Source organism: Emydura macquarii, unplaced genomic scaffold, assembly GCF_026122565.2.
Source record: "Emydura macquarii macquarii isolate MOO-44397 ecotype Brisbane River unplaced genomic scaffold, CSIRO-AGI_Emac_v2 contig_2372, whole genome shotgun sequence".
NCBI lineage: Eukaryota > Metazoa > Chordata > Testudines > Chelidae > Emydura > Emydura macquarii.
Genome location: NW_027132509.1, coordinates 15834 through 26879, shown reverse-complemented (window position 1 = coordinate 26879; position 11046 = coordinate 15834). Strand labels below are relative to the sequence as shown.

The following is an 11046-nucleotide window of genomic DNA, read 5'->3' as shown; positions in this document are numbered from 1 at the left end:
GGATCCTATCACCTTTCCTTCCTCAGGGTTTGTGTTGTGTTGCTGTGCCACACCGGAGCCACACTTCAGAGTTGGACAGTGGCAGTGGCTCCAGGATGCATATTTTGTCAAGTACCCTTGGGATTACAAGAACTATAAACAAGTAAGATCTTCCGCAAAGTGCGATTATCAGTCTATTTCCTTTGACTTTAATAATGTTCCTTCTGATATACACCAGAGTGAATGATGTCACAAGTAGGCCCTTCTATCTTTATAACATGTATGCACTGATGTGTACGCAGTACATTATGTGCTCACACAGCTCCGTGCTGAGGACATTGCGTTTCCAGCACAGGTACTTGTCACTGGTGTTTGAGGGAATTACTCTGGTGGTGGTGGGGTTACAGCCTGACTTTTCACTTCAACTTCCAGCCTTACTTGTGGCATAAGGTACTATTGACATTTATAAAGGTGGCAGAAACTGGCCTTTATTGAATAAGTACAGTACTGGTATTTTGTAGTCTATACCTGACCCCACTGCTCTTACTGCTAAACAGTTATTCCTAATATCTACTGATACTTTAATTTCCTTACCTTGAGGCTATTTCTCATTTTCCACCAGCTTCTCAGGGGACAGTTCCTTTTTTTCAGTTATGTTATTGCCTTAAAACTGCTTCTTACATTGTGATCATATCCTTTCCTGCACTGGATATTGTCTTTTCAAGGCTATAACACATTAGCTTCTTCCATCTCTCCTCCTGTTTTCTTCTCCAATCTTTGTGTCCTCTTTATTGCTCTTTGTGTATTTTCTTTAGCTCCTCAATATAATTGTGAATTTTGCAGACACACTATTAAAACATAAGAATGGCCATAGTGGATCAGACCATTGGTCCATTTAGCCCATTTAATCCTATCTTCTGACAATAGCCCATGCCAGACGCTTCAGAGGGAATGAACAGAACAGGGCAATTATTAAGGGCTCCATCCCATCATCCAGTTCCAGCTTCTGGCAGTCCACAGTATAAAAACATCCAAAACACGGGCTTGCAACCCTGACTGTCTTGGCTAATAGCCATTGATGGATCCATCCTCCCTGAACTTAACTCATTTGTTTTTTAATCCAGTTTTGCTTTTGGCCTTCACAACATTCCCTGGCAATGAGTTCCACAGGATAACTGCATTGTGTGAAGAAGTATTGCCTTACATTTGTTTTAAACCTGTTGCCTCTTCATTTAATTGGGTGATCCCTGGTTCTTGTGTTACATGAAGGGGTAAATAACACTTTCTTATTCACTATCTCTACATCATTCATGATTTTTATAGACCTTTACCATATTCCCCCTTCAGTTGTCTTTTTTTTCTAAACTGAATAGTCCCGCTCTTTTGATCCCTTCTCATATAGAAGCTGTTCCATACCCCTGATAATTTTTGTTGCCCTTCTCTATACCTTTTCCGATTCTCATATAGCTTTTTTGATATAGGGAGACCAGAACTGCACAGAGCAGTCAAGGTGTTAGCATACCATGGATTTATACAGTGGCATGATATTGTCTGTCTTATTATTTCTCTTTTTCCTAATGGTGCTTAACATTCTGTTATCTTTTTTGACTGTCGCTACACATTGAACAGGTGTATTCAGAGAACTACATGCTGACTGAGATCTCTTCCTTGAGTGGTAACAGCTAATTTATAACTCATCATTTTATATGTAGAATAGGAATTATGTTTTCTAGTGTGCATTACTTTCCACTTACAACACTGAATCTCATCTGCCATTTTGTTGCCCAGTCACTCGGTTTTGTGGGATCTCTTTGTAACTCTTTGCAGTCAGCTTCGGACTTAACTATTCTGAGTAATTTAGTGTTAGCTGCAAACTTTGCCACCTCACTGTTTACCCCCTTTTCCAGATTATTTATGAATGTGTTAAACAGCACTGGCCCCAGTACAGATCCTATATTGCTGGTATAGTTCCACCTGTCCCAAGATGTATGACTTTTTCCTAGTGTATCGTTTCCTCTGGCATGTCATGTCACTGCAGTTTGTTGTTCCAATTTCTTCAGGTTACTTTATAGTCAGGAACTTGATCATGGTGGACATTTCACTGTCATCTAGGTTTTCTGGAGGAGGCACTGTGGTCACCTTTAAAACCTGGCTGATTTTGCCCTATGTAAATAGATACGATTACCTCAGTGTGCAGTATTTGCAGTTATACTTGTAGGAAATACCTAGAATACTGCACATACAGAAGTAATATTAGCTGAGGCATGATCTAAAGCCTAAATATACTTTAGCTAAGGCATTATCTCAAACAGTGGAGTAGAACGTAAGAGGGCCTATATTCGTATTTCAGTAGTGTGAAACTAATGTATGCATGTCTGGCTAGTGTTTTCCCTGGTGATTACATTAATACATCATATGTACTTTAATGTTCCTTTCCAGTTGTTTTAATATAACTGTACAAAAAACCTTGTTATTTAGATGTATATTTTTAAAAATTATCTTGCATGACATTGCTTGGTAGAAAAAGTGAATATTAAAACAGAAGTATAGTACAGTCCATTCTTGATTACACTGGAGTAACGTTCTTGAGTTCAGATGACTTCAATGGAGTTGCTCTGAGTTTACACTGATGTAATAGATTAGCTGAATTTGACCCATTAGGTGAGTTTTAAGATGAGCTAATGTTTGTTCTTGGTAATATAACAGATCTGTCATGAACTGATTTACTTGATGTTAGGACATAAGTTCACATATAAATGTCCATTTTCTTTCAAACAGGTACAGAGAGAGCATGAAACCAAATCAAAAACATGTGGAAGCGTGCAACCCTCTGATACCTGGATACACAGGTAAATAATATGTTTGGGCCAAATCCTGTTCTCCTTTCTCAGCTTTAAACCCAACTTAACTGGCCAGTGGAGGATTCGCCTTCATCATAGAAAATCCTCTGGTGACAAAGAGCTGCAATAGCTGCTACTGTACCATGATCCTCTGCTCTGTTTTACCACAGGAGTCAGGCCAAAACCTGGCAGCCCCTGGGACTGGAGAAATGTAAATGTGCCTTAAAATCAACCCCTCCCTAGACTTTCACCATGCACAGCTCAGCTAGTCTGGAGAATTTGGGCCAGGTAGCTTTGCACTTGAATTTACTTTCTTGTGTTAGTTCACATTAGAGCTGGATGTGATTCACTACATTTGGATCCAGAACTAAACCACCCCAATGTTCAGAGATAGTTCAGAACCAGGATTTTGGTTTTTCCTGTTATAGAATTTGGGATCAGTTGCAAAGTTCAGACTGACAACATTCGGAGGGGAGGGGAGGTTGGAAGTGGGGTTTTGGTTCATATCCATCTGATTTCAATCAGATTCTTTAGCATTTAACATGGTCATAATATTCAGATTCAGGTTGAATGTTAAAGAAATATGCTATACACATCTATTCTTTATAATGATAATACGTTATTACATGGTGAAAGTCTGTATTGCGGCTTGGTCTCCCATATAAAAGACCTATATCTACTTCTTATAATGCAGGAGTTTGTTTTAATACAATCACAATTTCCAAGCATTCCAAAATGAAGGATCTGAAACTGCATTTTCAAAGCATCATGTAAAATGACCATCAAAAAATTATAGAGGCATTTCAAACTATCCTTCAGACTGATTCTTTGGTATAGTAGAGAGAACTGCTGTTAGCAGAATTGATATATCACAAGGGGACTGTACTTTTATAGTCCTAGTCAAAAAGTGGTTTGTTTTTAAGGTCATAGGAGATCACTATTGTTGTAGCCATCTGTATAGTTGTAGTATGTAATTTGTAGAACTAATGTGTAATGTGTAATTTGAAGAACTAAGAATATTAGATAATGTTCTATGTTTGTTTGATAATTTCATTCTGTCTGTAAATGCTGGCAGTATGATCCATTAAATCTTGTGAACTTTTATAATTTATTCTGCTAACTCTTTTAGGCTACGTCCCCCAGAGATTCTATAGAATTGGTACTACTTATGGAGATGATTCTCTGGCATGTATGATCTCGTTCCACAATGCTACTCAAAGAAGCAAAGACACGAAGGATGAGCTGAGATGCATAGCAGCCTCTACGCCCAAACTTCCATCTATTTGCTCCAATGAAGATGTTTTACAAGCACTTTATGAGTATAATTATAAACACCATCCTTATGTGCTAGGTACTGTATTTAAGTTGTAATGAACTTGATTTCAGCCAAACATTCAATTAATGTTACTAGTACAATGGGAATTATAATTACAGTCTTCAGGGACATATTAAGAACCAAATTTTACCTTCAGTTGCTAGCACATTGCTCTGATTTCAGTGGGAGTTGCACACACATTCATTCAGTGACAGAATTTAGCCCCTATGTCTTTCATTCCTATTCTAAATCTTGGGGTTTTCTCAAATTGGAGTGTTTATATTTAAGGGTACAGCCTCATCTTGATGTGAAATTGTTTACATGGATCTTGCATCAATTGTGATTGTTATCCAGAAATCCTTGCATACGTGGGGTTCTGAATAGACTCATGCAATAGCATGCTCTCAAACTGTACTGCTATCTAAAAACCTGAAGGCAATGTTTTCAAACCTGGATCACTAAACAGTGTAAAAGCAGCCTGCTCTTTAGAGGGCTGAGCACCTGCCACCCAGACTGACTGCAGTAGGAACTACAAGTGCTCACCAACCCTGAAAATCAGGCATCTTCTCAGGGTATTCAGTTTTAGGCATTCAGATTTGAAAATTTTGACCTGCCTTTCTGGGGCTTGATTCTGCCCTCTTTACTGCCACTGTATCTTGATTTACACCTTTATTGCTGATGGCTGTCTTACTCTGCAAGTACTCTCATTCTTTCAGTGGTACTATCTGCAGAGTAAAGTGTTACTCAGTGTGCATCAGGTGGGCAGTACCTGGCCTTTAGTGTTTTCTTTATTTAATGAAATCAGAGAAAGAGAGAGAGTGATTGATTGATTGATTTTATAGTGATCTTGAGGAAAAGCAAAAAAGTTTTCATTTGATCTCGTGACTCACGTGGATCTCAGGATGTCTACATATCCTGGTTTCCCCTTCAGCAATACCTTCTTTCCATGTCTTTCCTCACTCTGGGCCCCTTTTATGATTCTCCATATTCATAAACTGTTGAGTATCCACTCTTTCTTCAATAGAATCTGAACTCAAAACAGCAGGGCCCAAACGTGGCTTTGACCCAAAAGTGCTTTGATCCAGACTGAGCTCAAATCCAGTTGCCCTTCATGCCAGCTACCAACTGCGACAAGCTAGCATTTTTCACATGACCGGAAGTGTTCTAGGACCTGGACCACCTTGTAGAAGATGTTCAGAACTTCATCCTGCAGTTACCTTAGAAACCCCTCAACGTCATCAGACAGAACGTTCCTGGCTGACAGTTCTGAAGTCAGTCACTAGTACCTTTCTTCTGACATCACTTAACGCTCCACTGAATAGCAGCCCCCTCTGTTTGAACATGGTAGCACACAACAAGACCGCGTTGCAGTTTAGAATAGAAAGTTTAGCTGTGAAACTGCTGGGGTTATGTCAGCAGGTAGAATGTCATTTCCTGTGTTGGAATGTGGACAGGCCGCAGGTACTAACACACATTTTAATACGTGAGCCTATTCCCTACTTAGGGACTGATGCAAAACCCATTACGTCCAATGGAAGTATTCTGACTGCCTTCAGTGGGCTCTGTATCAGATCTTTAGTGACCACTGGCCAAATTATAAAGTCAGCCTGAAAAAGGACTGATTCAAAAGTGAGGAAGGACTTCAGAATCTGGCCCCATAAAAGAGGAAAAGTTATCTAGGCACCACTAAAGGGCATATCAAAAGTGGTGAGACCCACCCTTAGTGATATAAAGTGACTAATGAACCTTTCATCAAACATGTCAGTTAACTCAGAACATTTGTTATAAGGCAGGAACCTTCTTATCCTCTGTGGCAAATGTAAGCAAATATTTTCTTAGGCCATTCAGTGTAATTTTGAAGTGGTGTCTATGTGATCATTTTGCAGGTACTGTAGTAACTAAGAGAAGTCTATTAGAGCCACCTATTCCTGGCTGGACTGGGTTTGTGCCTAGAGCAAGGGTCACTGAACTGGGACATGGTGTTCGTTACCATGAAATGGCAAAACATTGCTACCAGGATTTTAAGGACTTAATAGATCGGGTCCACTACGATCCCGCCAGCAATTTACATGAGTAAGTTTATCCCCAAATCTATAGATTGAAAAGTGCTATATGAAATGGTGATGATGATGACGATTAATTGTATGGTGAAGTAGAGCAATAAATAAATATAACTTGACCGACCACTAAATCAATTAAAGGGAGTAGGACAGGTAACAGGCTTACACAGACTTTAGTGCTCTCATGGGACATGATTGTCAGGAACCAGTGTAGTACAGCATATGTAATATAAAGCATACGGTTTTTTTTTAGAAAGACTGCAGAATGCCATATATTTTTCATCATTGTATTTTAAAACCGTCCTTATTTACTGGAGGTACTGACCATACAAAATGGCACCTGAGAACTCTTGTGCACAGAAGCACACGGTCATGTTTTGTTTATGCTGGTATTCAGACCTTTTCTGTTCATCACTTGAGCCATAAACATTTTAAAAAAAAGTCTCATTGTATGAAACCCTGATGATAATAATCCTTTTTTCAATTATTTCCAGCACATCCTGCTGCATGCTGGATCTAAGGCCTGGCCAATGGTGATTTCAGGTACTGGTGTAGCTGAACTGGTACAAACATCTAGTAGATTTTCAACAGAACATCATGATTTGCACCAATGCAGCATATACCAGTGGCTAGAAAGGCCAATGTAGAAAAGGCCTACATTTTGCAGCTTGGATAGGACTGAAAATTCAGTGTTGATATGAGGAAACGCTCTTGGGAACCTAGCTTTTTAATCCAGCAAAGCACATAAAGTGATTGCTCATTTCAATATTTAATTTAATAGAAAAGCCCTGATTTTTATTCTTTTTCTGCTTATCTGACACTTGTATCACCAATGACATTTCAATTTGCCTCAGAATTTAGTGTCGACAAAGCCTTAGTAGCTGTCAGCAAGAGGCAATGAGGGATTAGCAGTAGGAAGACAAGTGAGTCCGAGCTTTTGTCCCAGAGGAGGTGGGAGGGAAGGAGAGTTGGTCTGTACCACTAGAAGCTGAAGGGCCAGGTCTCTTACTAACTAGGAAAGGATTTGGCAGTTGAGCAGGGAGAAGTGTGGCTATGAAGATCTGGGAGTTTAAATTGCCAGAGAGGGGTGGTCAAGGCATCGGAAACGGGGCTTTCCCTTCCCGAACTTGGCAAGAGGGACTATTTCCCTTCTTCCCTCCTCTCACTGAGTGACAGATGCTGCACCTCTGCAGGGAACTTCCTTCTGCCTCCTGCTGATAAGGGGAACGCACTGGACTCAGCACATCCCGGTATAATGCACAATCATAATTAAGACTTGGTGCTTCTTCTACACACACACACAGCACCCCACAGATTTGTCATTGTTGAGTATGTGCTAATACTTGCCAAGGCTGTAAGTGAGGTTTTGCATTATACTGTGAGGAAGGCTAATGTGCCGTGTGCTGCATGTTTACTCATCGGTTGAAAAGATTAAGGGACCTATGTTCACACTCCACCACATGCAGCCTCACCCTTGCACACCATTTTCCTCACAGGTATACCTGTGCACCCAGTGAAGTTGATGGAGTTGCATGAGTTTAGCTGAGAGCAGAAGTTGGTCCAATGGGTGAAATCCTGGCTCCACTGAAGTCTATAGGAATTTTTCCTTTGAATTCAGTGGGGTCAGGATTTCAGCCAATTATTCTAACTAAGGTTCTTGTATTCAGGGGTTGATTTCAATGGCAATGGTATAACGGTCTCCCTCTGTTGATGTCAGTTGGATCCTATATTCCATGCACATGCAAAACTCCCAGGAAAGGCAATGGGTGTTTGGTGTGTGCAGGCCACACATGAGCGTTGTTGGCATGTAGGGAATGCTAGTGAGCAGTACACATACAGTTGGAAGACAACTAAGGCCATCAGGATTAAAAATTAAGTCTGATAATTATGTAAAACACGGGTATGTGTAAGCAAATTCTGAAATGATCTAAATTAGTTTTTAAAAATGATACCTTCTGAACTGCAATTTTGTTTTATTTTAGAGGCAAAATGCATGAAGTTAAAGTTAGCAAAGTTCCCAACACATACCAAAGATTCTACAGGCCTGAAGGGATGCTGCCAAAATACAGCGGTCATATTCCACGTAAGAATTTAGAATTTCTGTCCTTTAAAAACATACAATTTGCTATTGACATGCTGCTCTCCAGCACTGATTTATTATTTATTTATGTGGACTTTTATTACTGTAGCTAATAAGAGTGCCTGTTGAATGTTTTGGGAGCATTCTTGTCTAAATAAACCTGTCATGTTGCACAAGGTTTTCAGAACCCAAAGCAGTTGTAACTGAACAGTTTTCTCCAGGTGGCATGAGGAATAAGTCACTGGGGACACAACTCCTCTGACTGATAAATGATTGATACAAACAAGCGTGCTTTTACCTAAAACCACTCTTAGTGTTTATTAGGTTTCAAGCACGCGCACACACACACATGCTGAAGCAGTAAGTTTAGAGCATCCTAAACCTTTATATTTACCAAAGTCTAAGTAGGTTTTAAGGAATCAGCAGCCAGCCTTCCACCCAGCTGCTGGAGAGTTTTTGTGTCAGATCCTTGCCCAAAGAAAAGCTTCCTCAGACTGCTCCAAAGCACTTCCTAACTAAACTCTTTATAGATTTTCTCCAAACAAAGCACATAATTCATTATAGCCTCAATAGGCTAACAATTTCCCTAGCAACAGCCAATAACAATGCATTATTCTCCTTATCAGCAAAGCACCTTTAGCAAAAAAAAAAACAAAAAAACAAAAGCAAAAACAAAACTTACAAACACAGACAGCCAAAATCAAAGTCAGTTTTCCACATTTCCCACCCTTCTCATGAATCTGTCCTTTCACTTTATCTATCCCAGTCAGGAACACTCTATAGTTGCAGCTGTTTTGTCTGGCTAAGCCAAGGCCAGATTATTCCTATGTGTTGTCCTTGCTTCCGGAGAGCGGCTAAGTGCACAAGATGGCTACGAGTTATGTCAAATCCAGTTCTCTCACAACAATCACATTGAGTTCAAATAATTCTGCAGCAACATAAATACAACAATAATCAGTTCACCACTGCACAAAGTCCCTTCTAAAGTCCCATACCGTCACCCACTGCCTCCCCCACATCATCCGTCTCCTAGCAGGCGAGGTAGAAAAGATAAGCCGTGTAGCACCAAAAAAACTTGATCTGTTGCAGACAAAGTGGGGAAATGAGTTCCAAAGGTTCAAGGCTTTAATGGAGAACAGGCTGCCACCATCCCCCCTTCTCTTGCACCAATGAGGCACAGGCAACCTCCACTGATTGCGACTACAGCAGTATTTCATGGGACTTCAGCTATTAAACAGTTGGTATTTGTTTCTTCCAGATGAACATCTTGTCATTGGGAAAACCTTTGGAAATTTGTGCCGAAGCTGCTCTGTATGCACACACACAGAGCAGTCCTACGGTGCACATCTCACTAAGAAACGTAATGCCACATTGAAGCTCCAGAAGAACCTGCAATATAACATGAAAAGTTGAAACGTGCAATGATTTGGCCTTTGGCAATTAATAATTAAAAACTACTGAAATATTGTCTGAGATGCGCATGTTCTTTAGGTTTCATCTCAACACTTAATGCTATGTTATCTGAGATCTGCAATGTTTTGCATAAATTTCACTTGTGAGGTAAACATGAAAGTATGGTTATAAACCATACTGTGATTTGGTAGTTATGAATGCATCTAGATCAGCATTGCTAAAGCATTTCTCCTAATACTCTTTAGCATAATTGCTCACAATACTCAGCATAATTCAATCCTTCTGGTTTACTGAAAGAAGGGTATTGAATTTTTGGGCTAAAGTGAAAAGCACTGAAATGAAAAATACCAAAGAGCAAAAGAAATCAGAATGACTTCCAGAATGACTAGCTGGGGAGGACGAACTGTTAAAGTGTTGTACACTTGGCTACAAGACTTTAACAGATAGGATTTAAAACACACTGAAACAGCATTTCCCTAATTTTTTAAAACTGAGCCTCTCTCCGGAAAATGAAAGCAATTACATCCTTTAATCAACACCATGTTTCTTCATTCATATACCTTCCATAACCCTCTTCAGCCTGGCACATCCTTCGTGCCCCTCTATGGAAACTCTACCTTTTAGGAAACATACCTAAAAAAAGCAAGATGAGGGACAAAATATATCAGCAGATTGGGTTAGAGTCAATCATTTAAACTTTATTGTAGTCAAAGTTGGGGGAGGGAGGGAGAATCATATGCTTTCTTGTCAAAAACTAAGAAGCCCCATTTCTCCCCAACGTCAGGCCCTAAAGAGTCACTATTTTTCTTGTTATCATCTAATCAGCATATTCTTTAAAATGGTGTCTACAACTGGTGGCCTATTTCCACTAGTGTTTTCAACCTTGCCCACACATTGGTGGAACTGAACCATTGCTAGCAACAGTAATACATTTCTGGTGAGTTTCCCTAGTGTAATCAATGGGTTGGATCCTCATACTTGTCCCACGTGTTTTGTGCTGCTCACTCAAAAATAGGCTTGGGGAGCTGTTTAGAAAAAAAATCAAAGGGGCAAAAACAAGTGGTAAAATTCCCCAACTTTATTCAACTCCATTGTCCCTTTGTGAGGCTTTGGTATCCTCAATTGGTAAGTGAGGCATATCTGTATTATAGATAATTAACTTGTGCATTATATATTGAACCTTGACAATTTGTTCCGTCAAACTTGTTAAAATCTGTGACCCAACGGGGTTTATAAGGGGAAGGTTTGGATTTAAATTTGCTAATCAATTCCATAATATCTAATTCTTTACAGCTGCATAATTTAATAGCACCAATTTCTGCTTTCAGGTCTTTGATTTCCTTGTTAAGCATTTAAGTT

General features: G+C 39.7%; 1 protein-coding gene across 1 annotated transcript; it reads left to right on the top strand.

Moving 5' to 3' along the window:
* Window positions 1-257: 257 nt before the first annotated feature.
* Window positions 258-9687, top strand: SPMIP5 (sperm microtubule inner protein 5). Its single transcript, XM_067561289.1, has 6 exons — window positions 258-334; window positions 2758-2828; window positions 3949-4170; window positions 6021-6207; window positions 8177-8277; window positions 9533-9687. The coding sequence occupies exons 1-6, from the start codon at window positions 258-260 to the stop codon at window positions 9685-9687; spliced, it is 813 nt and encodes a 270-aa protein (XP_067417390.1).
* Window positions 9688-11046: the final 1359 nt, after the last annotated feature.